The 26191-nt window shown below is 45.4% G+C and overlaps 3 protein-coding genes across 7 annotated transcripts in view; 2 read left to right on the top strand and 1 right to left on the bottom strand.

Moving 5' to 3' along the window:
- The window catches only part of ttll4 (tubulin tyrosine ligase-like family, member 4), a 44896-nt gene extending 41855 nt beyond the window's left edge, over nucleotides 1-3041 (top strand). For all 5 annotated transcript variants that reach the window (XM_082969218.1, XM_082969215.1, XM_082969217.1 and 2 more), the window contains 2 exons: nucleotides 219-280; nucleotides 483-3041. In XM_082969218.1, the coding sequence (XP_082825344.1) occupies nucleotides 219-280; nucleotides 483-678 (258 nt within the window). In that variant the 3' untranslated portion in view covers nucleotides 679-3041. The remainder of the gene's footprint in view (nucleotides 1-218; nucleotides 281-482) is intronic.
- Nucleotides 3042-10330: 7289 nt separating this feature from the next.
- LOC106586934 (tubulin beta-4B chain) lies at nucleotides 10331-12746 on the top strand. The gene is made up of 4 exons (XM_014174686.3): nucleotides 10331-10513; nucleotides 10916-11024; nucleotides 11134-11244; nucleotides 11602-12746. The coding sequence occupies exons 1-4, from the start codon at nucleotides 10457-10459 to the stop codon at nucleotides 12660-12662; spliced, it is 1338 nt and encodes a 445-aa protein (XP_014030161.1). The 5' UTR covers nucleotides 10331-10456; the 3' UTR covers nucleotides 12663-12746.
- Nucleotides 12747-22689: 9943 nt separating this feature from the next.
- On the bottom strand, nucleotides 22690-25258 carry LOC106593668 (tubulin beta-4B chain). The gene is made up of 4 exons (XM_045707691.2): nucleotides 25072-25258; nucleotides 24351-24459; nucleotides 24132-24242; nucleotides 22690-23774 (listed from the first exon to the last, which is right to left on the bottom strand). Exons 1-4 carry the CDS (start codon nucleotides 25126-25128, stop codon nucleotides 22714-22716), a joined length of 1338 nt encoding a protein of 445 aa, XP_045563647.1. The 5' UTR covers nucleotides 25129-25258; the 3' UTR covers nucleotides 22690-22713.
- Nucleotides 25259-26191: the final 933 nt, after the last annotated feature.

The following is a 26191-nucleotide window of genomic DNA, read 5'->3' as shown; positions in this document are numbered from 1 at the left end:
CACCACTCAGTACCGCCGATGTGCCAACTTCTGCCTGTAGCGTTCGGACCGTTACGAACTGTGACCCCACTGTGGAAAGATGAGACTCTAACGAACCCCACAAGTGTCACGGGACAAAATAAAATATATATTTATTTTTTCCTTAGTTTATATCTCCTCGATAGGACAGACACTTCAAAACCTTTTTTATTCCTTATGATTTCTTTGTTATTTTCTAGTGGTCCAAGTCAACCTATGTTCCCAAGTCTGATCACCCCGGGCAGGAGCCGAGCCGATCGAGGTGAGTACACACACACACACACACACACACACACACAGACACACACACACACACACACAGACAGACAGACAGACAGACAGACAGACAGACAGACAGACACAGACACAGACACAGACAGACAGACAGACCGCCACAGGGAAAAGGACTACATTTCCCTTTAATCTCTAATCCCAAGTCTCTGTTTCCGCCTCCTCTATTCCAGTGTGGTGGTGAGTCACAGAACCAGGTCCCAACCAGACCAGGAGGAGAACTGTTTCTCCCAGGAGGTCACCACCACCTCCTCCCTCCCAGACCTCTCTCTCCTGGGCTCCTCTACCTCTTCGCCCAGCCTCAGCCCCAGCCTGGCCACCGAGTCTACAGCCAGCCTGCCACCCAGAGATGAGGAGTTCGAGGGTTAACCTGCCCTTCACTGCACCGTAACACTGTTGACTTCCGAAAGAAGGCACAAACACATCTCCGTTTGGGGAGGGGATTTGTCGGCCGTTGGTGTGATGGAGGCTCAAGGAAACATGAACACCTTTCTTGCTCTCTCTCTCTCTCTCCCCCTCTCTCTCTCGCTCTCTCTCTCGCTCTCTCTCTTTCTCTCTCTCTTTCTCTCTCTCTTTCTCTCTCGCGCTCTCTCTCTCTCTCTCGCGCTCTCTCTCGTTCTCTCGCTCTTTCTCTCGCTCTCTTTCTGCATATTCCTCTTTTCACTACCATAGTCTGAACTAGAGGGACAAACAGCTGTATCTGATGTGATAAAGATCAGAGTTTTCTGATGGTTTATTTTCTTCATAACGTGGAGTGTTAACGCTGGATAGGAGGGAGGGGCTTCTCTGGACCGGGTGGACAGACAGCAGCTTTGGCCAATCGGCCGAGGAGGATAATCCAAGGCTGCCCTGCCTACTTAGAGCCAGTCCAATCAGATTCCACTCCTAGGTGTGTTTACATCATATCTAATTCAAAGTTTATTGGTACACAGATTTTGTTATTGCAGGTGCAGTGAAATGCTTGTGTTTCTAGCATTTAAGCCTTGTGGGTATATATACCTGCATTTAAGCCTTGTGGGTATATATACCTGCATTTCAGCCTTGTGGGTATATATACCTGCATTTAAGCCTTGTGGGTATATATACCTGCATTTCAGCCTTGTGGGTATATATACCTGCATTTAAGCCTTGTGGGTATATATACCTGCATTTCAGCCTTGTGGGTATATATACCTGCATTTCAGCCTTGTGGGTATATATACCTGCATTTCAGCCTTGTGGGTATATATACCTGCATTTCAGCCTTGTGGGGGTATATATACCTGCATTTAAGCCTTGTGGGGGTATATATATCTGCATTTCAGCCTTGTGGGGGTATATATATCTGCATTTCAGCCTTGTGGGTGTATATATATCTGCATTTCAGCCTTGTGGGTGTATATATATCTGCATTTCAGCCTTGTGGGGGTATATATATCTGCATTTCAGCCTTGTGGGTGTATATATATCTGCATTTCAGCCTTGTGGGTGTATATATATCTGCATTTCAGCCTTGTGGGTGTATATATACCTGCATTTCAGCCTTGTGGGTGTATATATACCTGCATTTCAGCCTTGTGGGTGTATATATACCTGCATTTCAGCCTTGTGGGTGTATATATACCTGCATTTCAGCCTTGTGGGTGTATATATACCTGCATTTCAGCCTTGTGGGTGTATATATACCTGCATTTCAGCCTTGTGGGTGTATATATACCTGCATTTCAGCCTTGTGGGTGTATATATACCTGCATTTCAGCCTTGTGGGTGTATATATACCTGCATTTCAGCCTTGTGGGTGTATATATACCTGCATTTCAGCCTTGTGGGTGTATATATATCTGCATTTCAGCCTTGTGGGTATATATATATCTGCATTTCAGCCTTGTGGGTATATATATATATCTGCATTTCAGCCTTGTGGGTATATATATATATCTGCATTTCAGCCTTGTGGGTATATATATATCTGCATTTCAGCCTTGTGGGTATATATATATCTGCATTTCAGCCTTGTGGGTATATATATATCTGCATTTCAGCCTTGTGGGTATATATATATCTGCATTTCAGCCTTGTGGGTATATATATATCTGCATTTCAGCCTTGTGGGTGTATATATATATCTGCATTTCAGCCTTGTGGGTGTATATATATATATCTGCATTTCAGCCTTGTGGGTGTATATATATATCTGCATTTCAGCCTTGTGGGTGTATATATATATCTGCATTTCAGCCTTGTGGGTGTATATATATATCTGCATTTCAGCCTTGTGGGTGTATATATATCTGCATTTCAGCCTTGTGGGTGTATATATACCTGCATTTCAGCCTTGTGGGTGTATATATACCTGCATTTCAGCCTTGTGGGTGTATATATACCTGCATTTCAGCCTTGTGGGTGTATATATACCTGCATTTCAGCCTTGTGGGTATATATATACCTGCATTTCAGCCTTGTGGGTGTATATATCTGCATTTCAGCCTTGTGGGGTTATATATCTGCATTTCAGCCTTGTGGGGTTATATATCTGCATTTCAGCCTTGTGGGTATGGGGATGGGTATATATCTGCATCCGTTTGGCTTGTCATTTTACATATGCTTTATAATATATGTAAACAATTTTTACAATTTTGAAGTTGTAGTAGTAATTGTTCTGAATAAATAATTGTATTAACAGTTGTTGTATTAGTCCCAGATTAGGGAAATGACTGCTCAGGTTCACATTAAAGCTGATATTTGAAGAGTGACTAATTTCAGTTTTTTTTCCTTTTTTTAAATAATTCAAAAGGGATTTATGGACCTTTATAAGTTGTGACATTGCAGGTTAGTTTTCAACATTTTAAAGAATAAATCTACTGCATGTTTAAATAAAAAGGACTTAACATGTATATATATATTTATTTAATTATTATTATTATTATTGTTTTATTTGTATTTTTTTACAACAATCTACCAACCAAGAAACTATTTAAAGGTCAAAGTTGACCCCCTGCTGTGGATGTTTGACCCCCTGCTGTGGATGATACAAAGGCTGTGTGGAATGCCCCTGGTCACCCTGGGTGTGAAACATACTTAAAACGCTCAGCGCTGTGGCAAGTCAACATCCCAGTCTCTTGAGAACTGCAAGCTGCCAAGCCAACAGGGGTTGACTCAAAACAATTCACTACTTTTCTCTCGACCTTCTCATGAGACGGACATTGACGTGACTCAGCAGAAGCAGCCAATGGGGTTGAAAGACAATCTAGTTCAAGGAGGTTGAATCAAATCTAATTGTATTAGTCACATGCGCCGAATACAACAGGAAAATGCTTATTTACGATCCCTTAACCAACAATACAGTTTAAAAAATATGAATAAGAAATAAAAGTAACAAGTAATTAAAGAGCAGCAGTAAAATAACAATAGCGAGGCTATATACAGGGGGTACCGGTACAGAGTCAATGTGGAGGCTATATACAGGGTGGTACCGGTACAGAGTCAATGTGGAGGCTATATACAGGGTGGTACCGGTACAGAGTCAATGTGGAGGCTATATACAGGGGGTACCGGTATAGAGTCAATGTGGAGGCTATATACAGGGGGTACCGGTACAGAGTCAATGTGGAGGCTATATACAGGGGGTACCGGTACAGAGTCAATGTGGAGGCTATATACAGGGGGTACCAGTACAGAGTCAATGTGGAGGCTATATACAGGGGGTACCGGTATAGAGTCAATGTGGAGGCTATATACAGGGGGTACCGGTACAGAGTCAATGTGGAGGCTATATACAGGGGGTACCGGTACAGAGTCAATGTGGAGGCTATATACAGGGGGTACCGGTACAGAGTCAATGTGGAGGCTATATACAGGGGGTACCGGTACAGAGTCAATGTGGAGGCTATATACAGGGGGTACCGGTACAGAGTCAATGTGGAGGCTATATACAGGGGGTACCGGTACAGAGTCAATGTGGAGGCTATATACAGGGGGTACCGGTACAGAGTCAATGTGGAGGCTATATACAGGGGGTACCGGTATAGAGTCAATGTGGAGGCTATATACAGGGGGTACCGGTACAGAGTCAATGTGGAGGCTATATACAGGGGGTACCGGTACAGAGTCAATGTGGAGGCTATATACAGGGGGTACCAGTACAGAGTCAATGTGGAGGCTATATACAGGGGGTACCGGTATAGAGTCAATGTGGAGGCTATATACAGGGGGTACCGGTACAGAGTCAATGTGGAGGCTATATACAGGGGGGTACCGGTACAGAGTCAATGTGGAGGCTATATACAGGGGGTACCGGTATAGAGTCAATGTGGAGGCTATATACAGGGGGTACCGGTACAGAGTCAATGTGGAGGCTATATACAGGGGGTACCGGTACAGAGTCAATGTGGAGGCTATATACAGGGGGTACCGGTACAGAGTCAATGTGGAGGCTATATACAGGGGGTACCGGTATAGAGTCAATGTGGAGGCTATATACAGGGGGTACCGGTACAGAGTCAATGTGGAGGCTATATACAGGGGGTACCGGTACAGAGTCAATGTGGAGGCTATATACAGGGGGTACCGGTACAGAGTCAATGTGGAGGCTATATACAGGGGGTACCGGTACAGAGTCAATGTGGAGGCTATATACAGGGGGTACCGGTACAGAGTCAATGTGGAGGCTATATACAGGGGGTACCGGTATAGAGTCAATGTGGGGGCTATATACAGGGGGTACCGGTACAGAGTCAATGTGGAGGCTATATACAGGGGGTACCGGTATAGAGTCAATGTGGAGGCTATATACAGGGGGTACCGGTACAGAGTCAATGTGGAGGCTATATACAGGGGGTACCGGTATAGAGTCAATGTGGAGGCTATATACAGGGGGTACCGGTACAGAGTCAATGTGGAGGCTATATACAGGGTGGTACCGGTACAGAGTCAATGTGGAGGCTATATACAGGGGGTACCGGTACAGAGTCAATGTGGAGGCTATATACAGGGGGTACCGGTACAGAGTCAATGTGGAGGCTATATACAGGGGGTACCGGTACAGAGTCAATGTGGAGGATATATACAGGGGGTACCGGTACAGAGTCAATGTGGAGGCTATATACAGGGGGTACCGGTACAGAGTCAATGTGGAGGCTATATACAGGGGGTACCGGTACAGAGTCAATGTGGAGGCTATATACAGGGGGTACCGGTATAGAGTCAATGTGGAGGCTATATACAGGGGGTACCGGTATAGAGTCAATGTGGGGGCTATATACAGGGGGTACCGGTACAGAGTCAATGTGGAGGCTATATACAGGGGGTACCGGTATAGAGTCAATGTGGAGGCTATATACAGGGGGTACCGGTACAGAGTCAATGTGGAGGCTATATACAGGGGGTACCGGTATAGAGTCAATGTGGAGGCTATATACAGGGGGTACCGGTACAGAGTCAATGTGGAGGCTATATACAGGGTGGTACCGGTACAGAGTCAATGTGGAGGCTATATACAGGGGGTACCGGTACAGAGTCAATGTGGAGGCTATATACAGGGGGTACCGGTACAGAGTCAATGTGGAGGCTATATACAGGGGGTACCGGTACAGAGTCAATGTGGAGGATATATACAGGGGGTACCGGTACAGAGTCAATGTGGAGGCTATATACAGGGGGTACCGATACAGAGTCAATGTGGAGGCTATATACAGGGGGTACCGGTACAGAGTCAATGTGGAGGCTATATACAGGGGGTACCGGTACAGAGTCAATGTGGAGGCTATATACAGGGGGTACCGGTACAGAGTCAATGTGGAGGCTATATACAGGGTATTACGGTACAGAGTCAATGTGGAGGCTATATACAGGGGGTACCGGTACAGAGTCAATGTGGAGGCTATATACAGGGGGTACCGATACAGAGTCAATGTGGAGGCTATATACAGGGGGTACCGATACAGAGTCAATGTGGAGGCTATATACAGGGGGTACCGGTACAGAGTCAATGTGGAGGCTATATACAGGGGGTACCGGTACAGAGTCAATGTGGAGGCTATATACAGGGGGTACCGGTACAGAGTCAATATGGAGGCTATATACAGGGGGTACCGGTACAGAGTCAATGTGGAGGCTATATACAGGGGGTACCGGTACAGAGTCAATGTGGAGGCTATATACAGGGGGTACCGGTACAGAGTCAATGTGGAGGCTATATACAGGGGGTACCGGTACAGAGTCAATGTGGAGGATATATACAGGGGGTACCGGTACAGAGTCAATGTGGAGGCTATATACAGGGGGTACCGATACAGAGTCAATGTGGAGGCTATATACAGGGGGTACCGGTACAGAGTCAATGTGGAGGCTATATACAGGGGGTACCGGTACAGAGTCAATGTGGAGGCTATATACAGGGGGTACCGGTACAGAGTCAATGTGGAGGCTATATACAGGGGGTACCGGTACAGAGTCAATGTGGAGGCTATATACAGGGGGTACCGGTACAGAGTCAATGTGGAGGCTATATACAGGGGGTACCGGTACAGAGTCAATGTGGAGGCTATATACAGGGGGTACCGGTACAGAGTCAATGTGGAGGCTATATACAGGGAGTACCGGTACAGAGTCAATGTGGAGGCTATATACAGGGGGTACCGGTACAGAGTCAATGTGGAGGCTATATACAGGGGGTACCGGTACAGAGTCAATGTGGAGGCTATATACAGGGGGTACCGGTACAGAGTCAATGTGGAGGCTATATACAGGGGGTACCGGTACAGAGTCAATGTGGAGGCTATATACAGGGGGTACCGGTACAGAGTCAATGTGGAGGCTATATACAGGGGGTACCGATACAGAGTCAATGTGGAGGCTATATACAGGGGGTACCGGTACAGAGTCAATGTGGAGGCTATATACAGGGGGTACCGGTACAGAGTCAATGTGGAGGCTATATACAGGGAGTACCGGTACAGAGTCAATGTGGAGGCTATATACAGGGGGTACCGGTACAGAGTCAATGTGGAGGCTATATACAGGGGGTACCGGTACAGAGTCAATGTGGAGGCTATATACAGGGGGTACCGGTACAGAGTCAATGTGGAGGCTATATACAGGGGGTACCGGTACAGAGTCAATGTGGAGGCTATATACAGGGGGTACCGGTACAGAGTCAATGTGGAGGCTATATACAGGGGGTACCGGTACAGAGGCAATGTGGAGGCTATATACAGGGGGTACCGGTACAGAGTCAATGTGGCGGCTATATACAGGGGGTACCGGTACAGAGTCAATGTGGAGGCTATATACAGGGGGTATTACACATATTTTAATGAAGGCCCTGTTATGTTACTTCTTACTGAATAAAACACACATACTGCATGTTAATGACTGGGTAATGTTCTGTGCTGCTAGTGACGTATTCACAGTGTCTGGGAGATGTACTGTACCCATCAGATATACTGTAGACAAACGTCTGGGAGATGTACTGGACCCATCAGATGTACTGGACCCATCAGATGTACTGGAATCATCAGATATACTGGACCCATCAGATGTACTGGACCCATCAGATGTACTGGACCCATCAGATATACTGGACCCATCAGATATACTGTACTCATCAGATATATTGTAGACAAATGTCTGGGAGATGTACTGGACCCATCAGATGTACTGGACCCATCAGATGTACTGGACCCATCAGATGTACCGTACCCATCAGATGTACCGTACCCATCAGATGTACTGGACCCATAAGATATACTGTGAGACAGGTAACTCAACTGGTTGGGCTAGGCTACTGGTCAGGCTAGGCTACTGGTTGTGCTAGGCTACTGGTCGGGCTAGGCTACTGGTCGTGCTAGGCTACTGGCTGGGCTAGTCTACTGGTTGGGCTAGGCTACTGGTTGTGCTAGGCTACTGGTCGGGCTAGGCTACTGGTCGTGCTAGGCTACTGGCTGGGCTAGGCTACTGGTTCTAAAGCTATAAGATGAATACAAAAGAAGATGGAAGAGAGAGATGCCAGTAGAGATGTCAGCAGAGATGCAGGACTTGTGCAACAAGGGAACAGTGAAGACAGAAAGAGTGAACATTGTTAAATTAACTCATAGGCTGGGATATTAATCTACCATTCGTAAACTATAGCCTATACATTAGGCCTAGCCTACATTACATTTAGGCGACCACCACCTGTGCTATCTATGCAAGTCAGAAACAAACAAATGTTTTTGTCTGAATCACGTTTTTGTGCCAATTCGTCAGTTTAATTAAATGCGCAATAAAAAATAAAAAGGTAGGCTATAGCGCCTGTATCACTGGGCACAGACGTCAATTCAACATCTATTCCACGTTGGTTCAATGTTGGCTAATTTCATTGAAATGTCAAAGGAAAACAACGTTGATTCAACCAGTGTGTGCCCAGTGGGTATGATTAATGAAACCCTGGCTGTTGAAATAGGTAACATATTACAAAGCAGAGAATCCCTATTCTCCAATGAGGTCATCATACAGCTGTCCAGCAGCTCACATACCTTTTCATTAGGAAGTCTAACGTGAATTCCCTAAAATAAGGATTATGATCACACTTCCTCAATTTAAATATGGGTTTTCCTATGGCGAAACCTATTTTGGCAGCCGGTCATGAGTGATCATTGTAGCCAAGCATTTTATCATCTACACATGATATAGACTTAATTAAATATATAGACTTAATTGAATTAAACAAAATAAAGAGTTAAAGGAGGCAGTTTTGAAAATAGGAATCCCGTATAAATAAGACACATACTGGGATAATAATTACATAATAACCAACGTCTCTAGTAATAATATAGCTGTTGCTCTCCCCCCCACTACAAACTTTCCATCTCAATTAATTTGATAGGAAACATTATTTTTAACATTATGCTATAACCTAGCCCATGGCTAGTTTCTGATGGACTACAGCCAAGATTTAAAGGTGATCCGGAATGGGTTTATAATGAAAGAAGAAATGTGATTTGTGTGTCCGAGGTGCGCTTTGATAAAGGGGTCATTTTACTGTGTGTGTGTGTTTGCGCTAATTATCAATGTGTCCATTCAGAAAGTCTCCTAAAGCAGCCTGTCTGGACTCCATCTCTTAATAAGAGAGGGACAAATAATATCATTGAAATAAGCATAACAAACTTGTAAAAATGTGTTTGTCATGATGACAGGTGCCAGTTTTGCGTTTCTCTCCTCTCGTTCATCGGATGTAACTGAAGCAAACGGAGCTCGATTGAATCTTGTAGGATAATATTTTCCGTATCATTATTTCTGTCATTGTGGATTCCTCTCTGGCTACAGTAGCCACTTTGATGAACAACATGCTCTTGCATTGACAGCAGGTCGTAACTGTATTGTTTGTTGTTCTTAAAACTATAATTCTATATTGCGCCAAAAATGTGCACGTTCCATAATGTTGTCATGGAAAATATGAATGTTGTTTCCTTAAATCCTCATATTGAACGTTGAGATTGCCAAAGAGACTGGCCTTTCGGCAATGACAAGGAGTAGCAAGGATGGAAATGTTTTCTAAAGGATACTGGCCTGTGGCTGGTGTCGTGGAACGGGAAAAAGCGGGGAGAGAGGAGCGCAACATGATGCATCGTCCACAAACATACAATATCGCTTTTCCATTAAATATATTTATTTATTTATTTAGCCTTTATTTATTTAAATATATGTTTGAATATATGTCAAAACACAGAATCCTACTCATTACTACACGTGCTAATTACATCACTTTTGTTTTGAGTAGACTTCGCTTTGAATGGTGCACCTGGTTCACACCCGGGAGCAACGCCCTCTTCCCAAAACCAATGTAATCAAATTTCAACCGGTGCAAATCACGCCTAACACGGGCGCTCAGGCCAGGTTAATCGAATCCCCTCATTATTGACCACGCGTGCATGGTTCATGCATGAGAACCAATAACATTAACTGCATCTTTTGAAATAACCAATAGTATGACCCCTTTTTAAATGTTAAAATGTGACGCATGGTTCAAGTAACCAATAGCCTGTCTAGAAATTAGTTTTTGTTTTTTTAAAAGCAACGCTCTGATCGACAGTTAGTTACTGAAAAGACAAAGATCGGTTTTGGTGGTTGATAGATTTAGCAAGCATTTAATTAAATATTTTCACGAGTATTTATCGTCACATATAGTACAATGAGGGAAATTGTTCACCTACAAGCGGGTCAATGTGGAAATCAGATCGGCGCCAAGGTGGGTAAATGTAGCGATCTGCTGTTTGCTAATAATGTGTTAGCTAAAGGCCGTGCTAACATCAACTTAGCTAACGGTTAACGTTATTTGATCTTGAGCTCGCTAGCTAGTAAACATTTAGTTAGCTATTCACAGGTAACTAACGTTAGCTAGCTACCAAGTTTACCACATTGATTAACGTTAGCTAGCTATGTCTGTTCAGTTTGCCACATTGACGTTAGCTAGCTACCAAGTTTACCACATTGATTAACGTTAGCTAGCTATGTCTGTTCAGTTTGCCACATTAACGTTAGCTAGCTATGTCTGTTCAGTTTGCCACATTAACGTTAGCTAACTATGTCTGTTCAGTTTGCCACCGTCCAAGCTAACTAACGTAGCCAACTGATTGTGTTTTTGTATTAGTTTTGGGAGGTGATTAGTGATGAACATGGGATAGATCCAACTGGGACATACCATGGGGACAGCGACCTTCAGCTGGAGAGAATAAATGTTTACTACAATGAAGCGACTGGTCGGTTAAACACACAACAAATAAAACTTTGTCCGCAGTTCACTAAATGTAACTTTTGTAGTTTTGAGTATCTGATATTGATTCTGTTGTCTTTGTGTCCCGACAACAGGAGGAAAATATGTCCCCAGAGCCATCTTGGTCGATCTTGAGCCTGGCACCATGGATTCAGTTCGGTCTGGCCCATTTGGACAAATATTTAGACCAGATAACTTTGTGTTTGGTAAGTGGATTTTGTAAATGAGTAACGTTAGCTAAACTACTAGCTAGCTAGGGTAGATATCATGGGGGTAGATACTGCTGGTAGATACCACTGCTTTGCTTTATCTTGGCCAGGTCGCAATTGTAAATGAGAACTTGTTCTCAACTTGCCTACCTGGTTAAATAAAGGTGAAATAAATAAAAAAGATATCATCTGTCAAAGATGTTCAATGTGTAGTCTAATCACTCAGGTCATACAACACAAATAACTTCAACTAGCAAGCTAAGTTGGGAAAATGTACAAGTGGCCTTTACCTCTAAATGACTATTGAAAATGTCTAACATTTAATTTAATTTGTGTTTTATTTTCTGCTCACAGGGCAGAGTGGTGCTGGTAACAACTGGGCTAAAGGCCACTACACAGAGGGAGCAGAGCTGGTGGACTCTGTTCTGGATGTGGTGAGGAAAGAGGCTGAGAGCTGTGACTGTCTACAGGGATTTCAACTCACTCACTCCCTGGGTGGAGGCACAGGATCCGGCATGGGAACTCTACTGATCAGCAAAATCCGTGAAGAATACCCAGACCGAATCATGAACACCTTTAGCGTGGTGCCCTCTCCAAAAGTATCGGATACTGTTGTTGAGCCTTACAATGCTACCCTCTCAGTTCACCAGCTTGTAGAGAACACGGATGAAACCTATTGCATAGACAATGAAGCCTTGTATGATATCTGCTTCCGTACCCTGAAGCTGACCACCCCCACATATGGTGATCTAAATCACCTGGTATCAGCCACCATGAGTGGAGTCACTACCTGCCTCAGGTTCCCTGGCCAGCTGAATGCTGACCTACGTAAGCTAGCCGTCAACATGGTCCCCTTCCCCCGCCTGCACTTCTTCATGCCTGGCTTCGCCCCCCTCACCAGCAGAGGCAGCCAGCAGTACCGTGCCCTGACTGTCCCCGAACTCACCCAGCAGATGTTTGACGCTAAGAACATGATGGCCGCCTGCGACCCCCGCCATGGTCGTTACCTCACCGTGGCCGCCATCTTCCGAGGCCGCATGTCCATGAAGGAGGTGGACGAGCAGATGCTGAACGTCCAGAACAAGAACAGCAGCTACTTTGTGGAATGGATCCCCAACAACGTGAAGACCGCAGTCTGCGACATCCCGCCCCGCGGCCTCAAGATGGCCGCCACCTTCATCGGCAACAGCACGGCCATCCAGGAGCTGTTCAAGCGCATCTCTGAGCAGTTCACAGCCATGTTCCGTCGTAAGGCCTTCCTGCACTGGTACACCGGGGAGGGCATGGACGAGATGGAGTTCACTGAGGCAGAGAGCAACATGAACGACCTGGTGTCAGAGTACCAACAGTACCAGGATGCCACTGCTGAGGAGGAGGGAGAGTTTGAAGAGGAGGGAGAGGAGGATATGGGCTGAAGACCCCTTGGTTCGCCCCCCCTGTCCCTTGGTTCACCCCCCTGTCCCTTGGTTCGCTCCCCCCCCTGTCCCTTGGTTCGCCCCCCCCCCCCTGTCCCTTGGTTCGCTCCCCCCCCTGTCCCTTGGTTCGCCCCCCCCCCCCTGTCCCTTGGTTCGCTCCCCCCCCTGTCCCTTGGTTCGCCCCCCCCCCCCTGTCCCTTGGTTCGCCCCCCCTGTCCCTTGGTTCGCCCCCCCCCCCTGTCCCTTGGTTCGCCCCCCCCCCCTGTCCCTTGGTTCGCCCCCCCCCCCCCCCCCCCCTGTCCCTTGGTTCGCCCCCCCCCCCCCCCCTGTCCCTTGGTTCGCCCCCCCCCCTGTCCCTTGGTTCGCCCCCCCTGTCCCTTGGTTCGCTCCCCCCCCTGTCCCTTGGTTCGCCCCCCCCCCCTGTCCCTTGGTTCGCCCCCCCCCCCGTCCCTTGGTTCTAGTAATATCCAATTCTTTGTTAACAGAAAATCGTTTGTTTTTGGGGGGGGATTCTGGGTTTTGCTCATTTGGGGTTTTTCTCAAAGGAAAAAACCAAGTTTAAGGATGAACAGTCTTGTGCTTGTGAATAAACACTAGTTATTCAGTGGGAACAATTTATTCTAATGGTAATTCAGTAAGGAAAGGTGGAATGACAACCCATAAAGCCTTTACATGTTACCCTAATAAATACTGTTGGTTAATTCACAGTGCTATGTTTTCCATTTCTGGATGATTGGTTTGCAATGAATAACAATGGATGTAATATGATTTCTGCATGAAGAACAAACAAGGCAGAAACATAATACTAAAGATTGTTACACTTTTCATTACGTCGCAAGAGAGACTCAACCCTACGACAACATGAAATGGTTCTGCTGTTATGAGACTCAACCAGAGATGTTTATATATATATACACACTAGATGACTACCAGGGGGTGCTGTTATGAGACTCAACCAGAGATGTTTATATATATATATACACTAGATGACTACCAGGGGGTGCTGTTATGAGACTCAACCAGAGATGTTTATATATATATATACACTAGATGACTACCAAGGGGTGCTGTTATGAGACTCAACCAGAGATGTTTATATATATATATACACTAGATGACTACCAAGGGGGTGCTGTTATGAGACTCAACCAGAGATGTTTATATATATATATATACACTAGATGACTACCAGGGGGTGCTGTTATGAGACTCAACCAGAGATGTTTATATATATATATACACTAGATGACTACCAAGGGGTGCTGTTATGAGACTCAACCAGAGATGTTTATATATATATATACACTAGATGACTACCAAGGGGGTGCTGTTATGAGACTCAACCAGAGATGTTTATATATATATATATACACTAGATGACTACCAGGGGGTGCTGTTATGAGACTCAACCAGAGATGTTTATATATATATATACACTAGATGACTACCAAGGGGGTGCTGTTATGAGACTCAACCAGAGATGTTTATATATATATATATACTAGATGACTACCAGGGGGTGCTGTTATGAGACTCAACCAGAGATGTTTATATATATATATATATACACTAGATGACTACCAAGGGGGTGCTGTTATGAGACTCAACCAGAGATGTTTATATATATATATACACTAGATGACTACCAGGGGGTGCTGTTATGAGACTCAACCAGAGATGTTTATATATATATATATATACACTAGATGACTACCAGGGGGTGCTGTTATGAGACTCAACCAGAGATGTTTATATATATATATATATACACTAGATGACTACCAGGGGGTGCTGTTATGAGACTCAACCAGAGATGTTTATATATATATATACACTAGATGACTACCAGGGGGTGCTGTTATGAGACTCAACCAGAGATGTTTATATATATATATATATATACACTAGATGACTACCAGGGGGTGCTGTTATGAGACTCAACCAGAGATGTTTATATATATATATACACTAGATGACTACCAGGGGGTGCTGTTATGAGACTCAACCAGAGATGTTTATATATATATATATATACACTAGATGACTACCAGGGGGTGCTGTTATGAGACTCAACCAGAGATGTTTATATATATATATACACTAGATGACTACCAGGGGGTGCTGTTATGAGACTCAACCAGAGATGTTTATATATATATATACACTAGATGACTACCAGGGGGGGCTGTTATGAGACTCAACCAGAGATGTTTATATATATATATACACTAGATGACTACCAGGGGGGGCTGTTATGAGACTCAACCAGAGATGTTTATATATATATATACACACACTAGATGACTACCAGGGGGTGCTGTTATGAGACTCAACCAGAGATGTTTATATATATATACTAGATGACTACCAGGGGGTGCTGTTATGAGACTCAACCAGAGATGTTTATATATATATATACACACTAGATGACTACCAGGGGGTGCTGTTATGAGACTCAACCAGAGATGTTTATATATATATATACACACTAGATGACTACCAGGGGGTGCTGTTATGAGACTCAACCAGAGATGTTTATATATATATATATATATATATATATACACTAGATGACTACCAGGGGGTGCTGTTATGAGACTCAACCAGAGATGTTTATATATATATATACTAGATGACTACCAGGGGGTGCTGTTATGAGACTCAACCAGAGATGTTTATATATATATACTAGATGACTACCAGGGGGTGCTGTTATGAGACTCAACCAGAGATGTTTATTTATATATATATATATATATATATATATACTAGATGACTACCAGGGGGGGCTGTTATGAGACTCAACCAGAGATGTTTATATATATATATATATATATACACTAGATGACTACCAGGGGGTGCTGTTATGAGACTCAACCAGAGATGTTTATATATATACTAGATGACTACCAGGGGGGCTGTTTTGAGACTCAACCAGAGATGTTTATATATATACTAGATGACTACCAGGGGGGGCTGTTTTGAGGCCACCGCACCTCCATCTTGGCTCTCCCCCGCTGTAGTCATTTTATTTTGAAAGCTGTAGAAATGCATTAATGACTATTTGTTTTTGTCATGTTTATTATATTACAGACACATTCATGCCTTCTGTTAAATGAAATTGCCAGCTAAAATGTTTAAATAAATTGAATTTTCTATCAAATCAAATGTATTTATATAGCCCTTCTTACATCAGCTGATATCTCAAAGTGCTGTACAGAAACCCAGCCTAAAACCCCAAACAGCAAGCAATGCAGGTGTAGAAGCACAGTGGCTAGGAAAAACTCCCTAGAAAGGCCAAAACCTAGGAAGAAACCTAGAGAGGAACCAGGCTATGAGGGGGTGGCTAGGAAAAACTCCCTAGGAAAAACTCCCTAGAAAGGCCAAAACCTAGGAAGAAACCTAGAGAGGAACCAGGCTATGAGGGGTGGCTAGGAAAAACTCCCTAGGAAAAACTCCCTAGAAAGGCCAGAACCTAGGAAGAAACCTAGAGAGGAACCAGGCTATGAGGGGTGGCTAGGAAAAACTCCCTAGGAAAAACTCCCTAGAAAGGCCAAAAACCTAGGAAGAAACCTAGAGAGGAACCAGGCTATGAGGGGTGGCCAGTCCTCTTCTGGCTGTGCCGGGTGGAGATTATAACAGAACATGGCCAAGATGTTCAAATGTTCATAAATGACCAGCATGGTCAAATAATAATAATCATAGTAGTTGTCGAAGGTGCAACAAGTCAGTAACACAAGAGCAAGTGTCAGTTGGCTTTTTCATAGCCGATCTTTGAGAGTATCTCTACCGCTCCTGCTGTCTCTAGAGAGTTGAAAACAGCAGGTCAGGGACAGGTAGCACGTCCGGTGAACAGGTCAGGGTTCCATAGCCGCAGGCAGAACAGTTGGAACTGGAGCAGCAGCGCGGCCAGGTGGACTGGGGACAGCAAGGAGTCATCAAGCCAGGTAGTCCTGAGGCATGGTCCTAGGGCTCAGGTCCTCCGAGAGAGAGAATTAGAGAGAGCATATTTAAATTCACACAGGACACCGGAAAAGACAAGAGAAATACTCCAGATGTAACAGACTGACCCTAGACCCCCGACACATAAACTACTGCAGCATAAATACTGGAGGCTGAGACAGGAGGGATCAGAAGACACTGTGGCCCCATCCGATGATACCCCCGGACAGGGCCAAACAGGCAGGATATAATTTTTTGGGAAAGTAGTGTTACTGTCCCCGCCACTACAGCAAAAAAAATACATGTCATTTTGCCCTTGAAACATTTAATTGAAATACTGTAGTATTCTACTCATTCCTGTGGTGGATTGTTACTACTGGAGGGGGTGCCAATATGGCCGACCGGTGGCTATAAAGCCTCTCAATGGCCAATGCATAAGAATCAGCAATCCAGGGTTTATATACGTCACTGGACTCAACCCACTACAAAATGAAATGTTTCAGCTTTTATGAATATTGCTATGACAATCTAATTGTAAGGCTATTTGAAGTTCAGTTCAGTTACATGTTTCATTTAACTCTGAAAATACAGTACATTGATCCAGATAAAAGAATGACTCTTTTTTTTAACAGTTCATATTTCATGACTGACAATGAGGCACGAACACTCAGCAGCCATGAGACGTATCTACAGTATCTGAAGGCCAGGGGATAGGTTCAGCTAGGAGACTCCTGTCCTGGCAGACTCCTTACCACTCACCCTCTACCAAACACTACACCACAGACCAACCATGGGTATTTCTACAGCTATTTGTTTCTACTTTTTCCAATGTGTTCGATGGGGTTGAGGTCAGGGCTCTGTGCAGGCCAGTCAAGTTCTTCCACACTGATCTCGACAAACCATTTCTGTATGGACCTGGCTTTGTGCACGGGGGCATTGTCATGCTGAAACAGGAAAAATCCTTCCCCAAACCGTTGCCACAACGTTAGAAGCACAGGATTGTCTAGAATGTCATTATATGCTGTAGCGTTAAGATTTTCCTTCACTGGAACTAAGGGGTCCGTACCATGAAAAACAGCCCCAGACCAAACTTGGCACTATGCATTTGGCCAGGTAGCGTTCTCCTGGCATCCGCCAAACCAAGATTAGTCCGTCAAACTGCCACATGGTGAAGCGTGATTCATCACTCCAGAGAACGTGTTTCCACTGCTCCAGAGTCCAATGGCGGCGAGCTTTACACCACTCCAGCTGACGCTTGGCATTGTGCATGGTGATCTTATGCTTGTGTGCTTCTGCTCGGCCGTGGAGACCCATTTCATGAAACTCCCGACGAGCAGTTCTTCTGCTGACGTTAACACCAGAGGCGGTTTTGAACTCAGTAGTTGCAACGGAGAACAGATCATTTTTACGCGCCTCAGCACTCAGCGGTCTTGTTCTGTGAGATTGTGTGGAACTACCACTTCACGATAACAGCACTTACAGTTGACTGGGGCAGCTCTAGCAGGGTAAAAATGTGATGAACTGACTTGTTGGAAAGGTGGCATCCTATGTCATGCCTATATTCAGACAAGATAGAACGGCCAAAGGGGGCGGTGTTGCAATCTTACTGCAGGGATAGCCTGCAGAGTTCTGTCCTACTATCCAGGTCTGTACCCAAACAATTTGAACTTCTACTTTTAAAAATCCGCCTCTCTAAAAACAAGTCTCTCACCGTTGCCGCCTGCTATAGACCACCCTCGGCCCCTAGCTGTGCTCTGGACACCATATGTGAATTGATTGCCCCCCATCAATCTTCAGAGCTCGTGCTGCCAGGTGACCTAAACTGGGACATGCTTAACACCCCGGCCATCCTACAATCCAAGCTTGATGCCCTCAATCTCACACAAATTATCAATGAACCTACCAGGTACAACCCCAAAGCCGCAAACACTGGCACCCTCATAGATATCATCCTAACTAACTCGCCCTCCAAATACACCTCTGCTGTTTTCAATCAAGATCTCAGCGATCACTGCCTCATTGCCTGCATCCGTAATGGGTCAGCGGTCAAATGACCTCCACTCATCACGGTCAAACGCTCCCTGAAACACTTCAGCGAGCAAGCCTTTCTAATCGACCTGGCCCTGGTATCCTGGAAGGATATTGACCTCATCCCGTCAGTAGAGGATGCCTGGTTATTTTTTTTAAATGCCTTCCTCTCCATCTTAAATCAGCATGCCCCTTTCAAGAAATTTAGAACCAGGAACAGATATAGCCCTTGGTTCTCTCCAGACCTGACTGCCCTTAACCAACACAAAAACATCCTGTGGCGTTCTGCATTAGCATCGAACAGCCCCCGTGATATGCAACTTTTCAGGGAAGTTAGAAACCAATATACACAGGCAGTTAGAAAAGCCAAAGCTAGCTTTTCAAGCTGAAATTTGCTTCCTGCAACACTGGGACACTGTAAAGTCCATGGAGAATAAGAACACCTCCCAGCTGCCCACTGCACTGAGGCTAGGAAACTCTGTCACCAACCGATAAATCCACTATAATTGAGAATTTCAATAAGCATTTTTCTATGGCTGGCCATGCTTTCCACCTGGCTACCCCTACTGCATTCAACAGCACTGCACCCCCCACAGCTACTCGCCCAAGCCTCCCCCATTTCTCCTTCTCCCAAATCCATTCAGCTGATGTTCTGAAAGAGCTGCAAAATCTGGACCCCTACAAATCAGCCGGGCTAGACAATCTGGACCCTTTCTTTCTAAAATTATCCGCCGAAATTGTTGCAACCCCTATTACTAGCCTGTTCAACCTCTCTTTCGTATCGTCTGAGATTCCCAAAGATTGGAAAGCTGCCGCGGTCATCTCCCTCTTCAAAGGAGGGGACACTCTTGACCCAAACTGCTACAGATCTATTTCCATCCTGCCCTGCCTTTCTAAAGTCTTCAAAAGCCAAGTTAACAAACAGATCACCGACCATTTCGAATCCCACGGTACCTTCTCCGCTATGCAATCTGGTTTCCGAGCTGGTCATGGGTGCACCTCAGCCACGCTCAAGGTCCTAAACGATATCGTAACCGCCATCGATAAGAGACAATACTGTGCTGCCGTATTCATCGACCTGGCCAAGGCTTTCAACTCTGTTAATCACCACATCCTCATCGGCAGACTCAATAGCCTTGGTTTCTCAAATGACTGCCTCGCCTGGTTCACCAACTACTTCTCTGATAGAGTTCAGTGTGTCAAATCGGAGGGCCTGTTGTCCGGACCTCTGGCAGTCTCTATGGGGGTGCCACAGGGTTCAATTCTCAGGACGACTCTTTTCTCTGTAAATATCAACGATATCGCTCTTGCTGCGGGTGATTCCCTGATCCACCTCTACGCAGACGACACCATTCTGTATACTTCTGGCCCTTCTTTGGACACTGTGTTAACTAATCTCCAGACGAGCTTCAGCTCACTGGTCACCATAGCAGCACCCACCTGTAGCACGCGCTCCAGCAGGTATATCTCTCTGGTCATCCCCCAAAGCCAATTCCTCCTTTGGTCGCCTCTCCTTCCAGTTCTCTGCTGCCAATGACTGGAACGAACTGCAAAAATCTCTGAAGCTGGAGACTCATATCTCCCTCACTAGCTTTAAGCACCAGCTGTCAGAGCAGCTCACAGATCACTGCACCTGTACATAGCCCATCTATAATTTAGCCCATCAAACTACCTCATCCCCATACTGTATTTATTTATTTAGCTCCTTTGCACCCCAGTATCTCTACTTGCACATTCATCTTCTGCACATCTACAATTCCAGTGTTTTACTTGCTATATTGTATTTACTTTGCCACCATGGCCTATTTGCCTTTACCTCCCTTATCTCACCTCATTTGCACACATTGTATATAGACTTATTTTTCTACTGTATTATTGACTGTATGTTGTTTTACTCCATGTGTAACTCTGTGTTGTTGATTGTGTCGCACTGCTTTGCTTTATCTTGGCCAGGTCGCAGTTGTAAATGAGAACTTGTTCTCAACTGGCCTACCTGGTTAAATAAAGATGAAATAAATAAAAAATAAAAACTGAATGCTCGGCTATGAAAAGTCAACTGACACTTACTCTTGTGTTACTGACTTGTTCCACCCTCGACAACCACTGTGATTATTATTATTTGACCATGCTGGTCATTTATGAACATTTGAACATCTTGGCCATGTACTGTTATAATCTCCACCCGGCACAGCCAGAAGAGGACTGGCCACCCCTCATAGCCTGGTTCCTCTCTAGGTTTCTTCCTAGGTTCTTGGCCTTTCTAGGGAGTTTTTCCTAGCCACCCCCTCATAGCCTGGTTCCTCTCTAGGTTTCTTCCTAGGTTTTGGCCTTTCTAGGGAGTTTTTCCTAGCCACCCCTCATAGCCTGGTTCCTCTCTAGGTTTCTTCCTAGGTTTTGGACTTTCTAGGGAGTTTTTCCTAGCCACCGTGCTTCTACACCTGCATTGCTTGCCGTTTGAGGCTGGGTTTCTGTACAGCAGTTTGAGATATCAGCTGACGTAAGAAGGGCTATATAAATACATTTGATTTGATAGAAAATTCAATTTATTTAAACATTTTAGCTGGCAATTTCATTTAACAGAAGGCATGAAGGTGTCTGTAATATAATAAACATGACAAAAACAAATAGTCATTAATGCATTTCTACAGCTTTCAAAATAAAATGACTACAGCGGGGGAGAGCCAAGATGGAGGTGCGGTGGCCTCAAAACAGCCCCCCTGGTAGTCATCTAGTGTATATATATATAAACATCTCTGGTTGAGTCTCAAAACAGCACCCCCTGGTAGTCATCTAGTGTATATACATATATATAAACATCTCTGGTTGAGTCTCATAACAGCACCCCTTGGTAGTCATCTAGTATATATATATATATATAAACATCTCTGGTTGAGTCTCATAACAGCAGAACCATTTCATGTTGTCGTAGGGTTGAGTCTCTCTTGCGACGTAATGAAAAGTGTAACAATCTTTAGTATTATGTTTCTGCCTTGTTTGTTCTTCATGCAGAAATCATATTACATCCATTGTTATTCATTGCAAACCAATCATCCAGAAATGGAAAACATAGCACTGTGAATTAACCAACAGTATTTATTAGGGTAACATGTAAAGGCTTTATGGGTTGTCCTTCCACCTTTCCTTACTGAATTACCATTAGAATAAATTGTTCCCACTGAATAACTAGTGTTTATTCACAAGCACAAGACTGTTCATCCTTAAACTTGGTTTTTTCCTTTGAGAAAAACCCCAAATGAGCAAAACCCAGAATCCCCCCCCAAAAACAAACGATTTTCTGTTAACAAAGAATTGGATATTACTAGAACCAAGGGACGGGGGGGGGGGCGAACCAAGGGACAGGGGGGGGGGCGAACCAAGGGACAGGGGGGGGAGCGAACCAAGGGACAGGGGGGGGGGGCGAACCAAGGGACAGGGGGGGGGGGGGGGGGGGGGCCAACCAAGGGACAGGGGGGGGGGGGGGGGGCCAACCAAGGGACAGGGGGGGGGGCCAACCAAGGGACAGGGGGGGGGGGGGGCGAACCAAGGGACAGGGGGGGGGGGGCGAACCAAGGGACAGGGGGGGGGGCGAACCAAGGGACAGGGGGGGGGGGGGGCGAACCAAGGGACAGGGGGGGGGGGGCGAACCAAGGGACAGGGGGGGGGGGGGGCGAACCAAGGGACAGGGGGGGGGGCGAACCAAGGGACAGGGGGGGGGGGGGCGAACCAAGGGACAGGGGGGGGGGGGGGGCGAACCAAGGGACAGGGGGGGGGGGGGGGCGAACCAAGGGACAGGGGGGGGGGGGCGAACCAAGGGACAGGGGGGGGGGGGGCGAACCAAGGGACAGGGGGGGGGGCGAACCAAGGGACAGGGGGGGGGGGGGGGGGCGAACCAAGGGACAGGGGGGGGGGGGGTCGAACCAAGGGACAGGGGGGGGGGGGGGGGGGCGAACCAAGGGACAGGGGGGGGGGGGGCGAACCAAGGGACAGGGGGGGGGGGGGGGGGCGAACCAAGGGACAGGGGGGGGGGGGGGGGGGGGCGAACCAAGGGACAGGGGGGGGGGGGGGGCGAACCAAGGGGTCTTCAGCCCATATCCTCCTCTCCCTCCTCTTCAAACTCTCCCTCCTCCTCAGCAGTGGCATCCTGGTACTGTTGGTACTCTGACACCAGGTCGTTCATGTTGCTCTCTGCCTCAGTGAACTCCATCTCGTCCATGCCCTCCCCGGTGTACCAGTGCAGGAAGGCCTTACGACGGAACATGGCTGTGAACTGCTCAGAGATGCGCTTGAACAGCTCCTGGATGGCCGTGCTGTTGCCGATGAAGGTGGCGGCCATCTTGAGGCCGCGGGGCGGGATGTCGCAGACTGCGGTCTTCACGTTGTTGGGGATCCATTCCACAAAGTAGCTGCTGTTCTTGTTCTGGACGTTCAGCATCTGCTCGTCCACCTCCTTCATGGACATGCGGCCTCGGAAGATGGCGGCCACGGTGAGGTAACGACCATGGCGGGGGTCGCAGGCGGCCATCATGTTCTTAGCGTCAAACATCTGCTGGGTGAGTTCGGGGACAGTCAGGGCACGGTACTGCTGGCTGCCTCTGCTGGTGAGGGGGGCGAAGCCAGGCATGAAGAAGTGCAGGCGGGGGAAGGGGACCATGTTGACGGCTAGCTTACGTAGGTCAGCATTCAGCTGGCCAGGGAACCTCAGGCAGGTAGTGACTCCACTCATGGTGGCTGATACCAGGTGATTTAGATCACCATATGTGGGGGTGGTCAGCTTCAGGGTACGGAAGCAGATATCATACAAGGCTTCATTGTCTATGCAATAGGTTTCATCCGTGTTCTCTACAAGCTGGTGAACTGAGAGGGTAGCATTGTAAGGCTCAACAACAGTATCCGATACTTTTGGAGAGGGCACCACGCTAAAGGTGTTCATGATTCGGTCTGGGTATTCTTCACGGATTTTGCTGATCAGTAGAGTTCCCATGCCGGATCCTGTGCCTCCACCCAGGGAGTGAGTGAGTTGAAATCCCTGTAGACAGTCACAGCTCTCAGCCTCTTTCCTCACCACATCCAGAACAGAGTCCACCAGCTCTGCTCCCTCTGTGTAGTGGCCTTTAGCCCAGTTGTTACCAGCACCACTCTGCCCTGTGAGCAGAAAATAAAACACAAATTAAATAAAATGTTAGACATTTTCAATAGTCATTTAGAGGTAAAGGCCACTTGTACATTTTCCCAACTTAGCTTGCTAGTTGAAGTTATTTGTGTTGTATGACCTGAGTGATTAGACTACACATTGAACATCTTTGACAGATGATATCTTTTTTATTTATTTCACCTTTATTTAACCAGGTAGGCAAGTTGAGAACAAGTTCTCATTTACAATTGCGACCTGGCCAAGATAAAGCAAAGCAGTGGTATCTACCAGCAGTATCTACCCCCATGATATCTACCCTAGCTAGCTAGTAGTTTAGCTAACGTTACTCATTTACAAAATCCACTTACCAAACACAAAGTTATCTGGTCTAAATATTTGTCCAAATGGGCCAGACCGAACTGAATCCATGGTGCCAGGCTCAAGATCGACCAAGATGGCTCTGGGGACATATTTTCCTCCTGTTGTCGGGACACAAAGACAACAGAATCAATATCAGATACTCAAAACTACAAAGTTACATTTAGTGAACTGCGGACAAAGTTTTATTTGTTGTGTGTTTAACCGACCAGTCGCTTCATTGTAGTAAACATTTATTCTCTCCAGCTGAAGGTCGCTGTCCCCATGGTATGTCCCAGTTGGATCTATCCCATGTTCATCACTAATCACCTCCCAAAACTAATACAAAAACACAATCAGTTGGCTACGTTAGTTAGCTTGGACGGTGGCAAACTGAACAGACATAGCTAGCTAACGTTAATGTGGCAAACTTCATAGCTAGCTAACGTTAATGTGGCAAACTGAACAGATATAGCTAGCTAACGTCAATGTGGCAAACTGAACAGACATAGCTAGCTAACGTTAATGTGGCAAACTTCATAGCTAGCTAACGTTAATGTGGCAAACTGAACAGACATAGCTAGCTAACGTTAATGTGGCAAACTGAACAGACATAGCTAGCTAACGTCAATGTGGCAAACTGAACAGACATAGCTAGCTAACGTCAATGTGGCAAACTGAACAGACATAGCTAGCTAACGTTAATCAATGTGGTAAACTTGGTAGCTAGCTAACGTTAATGTGGCAAACTGAACAGACATAGCTAGCTAACGTTAATCAATGTGGTAAACTTGGTAGCTAGCTAACGTTAGTTACCTGTGAATAGCTAACTAAATGTTTACTAGCTAGCGAGCTCAAGATCAAATAACGTTAACCGTTAGCTAAGTTGATGTTAGCACGGCCTTTAGCTAACACATTATTAGCAAACAGCAGATCGCTACATTTACCCACCTTGGCGCCGATCTGATTTCCACATTGACCCGCTTGTAGGTGAACAATTTCCCTCATTGTACTATATGTGACGATAAATACTCGTGAAAATATTTAATTAAATGCTTGCTAAATCTATCAACCACCAAAACCGATCTTTGTCTTTTCAGTAACTAACGGTTGATCAGAGCGTTGCTTTAAAAAAACAAAAACGAATTTCTAGACAGGCTATTGGTTACTTGAACCATGCGTCATATTTTAACATTTAAAAAGGGGTCATACTATTGGTTATTTCAAAAGATGCAGTTAATGTTATTGGTTCTCATGCATGAACCATGCACGCGTGGTCAATAATGAGGGGATTCGATTAACCTGGCCTGAGCGCCCGTGTTAGGCGTGATTTGCACCGGTTGAAATTTGATTACATTGGTTTTGGGAAGAGGGCGTTGCTCCCGGGTGTGAACCAGGTGCACCATTCAAAGCGAAGTCTACTCAAAACAAATGTGATGTAATTAGCACGTGTAGTAATGAGTAGGATTCTGTGTTTTGACATATATTCAAACATATATTTAAATAAATAAAGGCTAAATAAATAAATAAATATATTTAATGGAAAAGCGATATTGTATGTTTGTGGACGATGCATCATGTTGCGCTCCTCTCTCCCCGCTTTTTCCCGTTCCACGACACCAGCCACAGGCCAGTATCCTTTAGAAAACATTTCCATCCTTGCTACTCCTTGTCATTGCCGAAAGGCCAGTCTCTTTGGCAATCTCAACGTTCAATATGAGGATTTAAGGAAACAACATTCATATTTTCCATGACAACATTATGGAACGTGCACATTTTTGGCGCAATATAGAATTATAGTTTTAAGAACAACAAACAATACAGTTACGACCTGCTGTCAATGCAAGAGCATGTTGTTCATCAAAGTGGCTACTGTAGCCAGAGAGGAATCCACAATGACAGAAATAATGATACGGAAAATATTATCCTACAAGATTCAATCGAGCTCCGTTTGCTTCAGTTACATCCGATGAACGAGAGGAGAGAAACGCAAAACTGGCACCTGTCATCATGACAAACACATTTTTACAAGTTTGTTATGCTTATTTCAATGATATTATTTGTCCCTCTC

This window comes from Salmo salar, chromosome 25 (assembly GCF_965601325.2).
Source record: "Salmo salar chromosome 25, fSalSal1, whole genome shotgun sequence".
Taxonomy (NCBI): domain Eukaryota; kingdom Metazoa; phylum Chordata; class Actinopteri; order Salmoniformes; family Salmonidae; genus Salmo; species Salmo salar.
This window is presented reverse-complemented; position numbering and strand designations above follow the sequence as displayed.

Coding starts and splice junctions, on each gene's coding strand:
- LOC106586934 (XM_014174686.3), top strand. CDS start 10,457: ATGAGGGAAATTGTTCACCTACAAGCGGGTCAATGTGGAAATCAGATC. Junction 11,025..11,133: donor TTACTACAATGAAGCGACTG/GTCGGTTAAACA, acceptor TCCCGACAACAG/GAGGAAAATATGTCCCCAGA. Junction 11,245..11,601: donor ACCAGATAACTTTGTGTTTG/GTAAGTGGATTT, acceptor TTCTGCTCACAG/GGCAGAGTGGTGCTGGTAAC.
- LOC106593668 (XM_045707691.2), bottom strand. CDS start 25,128: ATGAGGGAAATTGTTCACCTACAAGCGGGTCAATGTGGAAATCAGATC. Junction 24,460..25,071: donor GAAATCAGATCGGCGCCAAG/GTGGGTAAATGT, acceptor TTTTTGTATTAG/TTTTGGGAGGTGATTAGTGA. Junction 24,243..24,350: donor TTACTACAATGAAGCGACTG/GTCGGTTAAACA, acceptor TCCCGACAACAG/GAGGAAAATATGTCCCCAGA.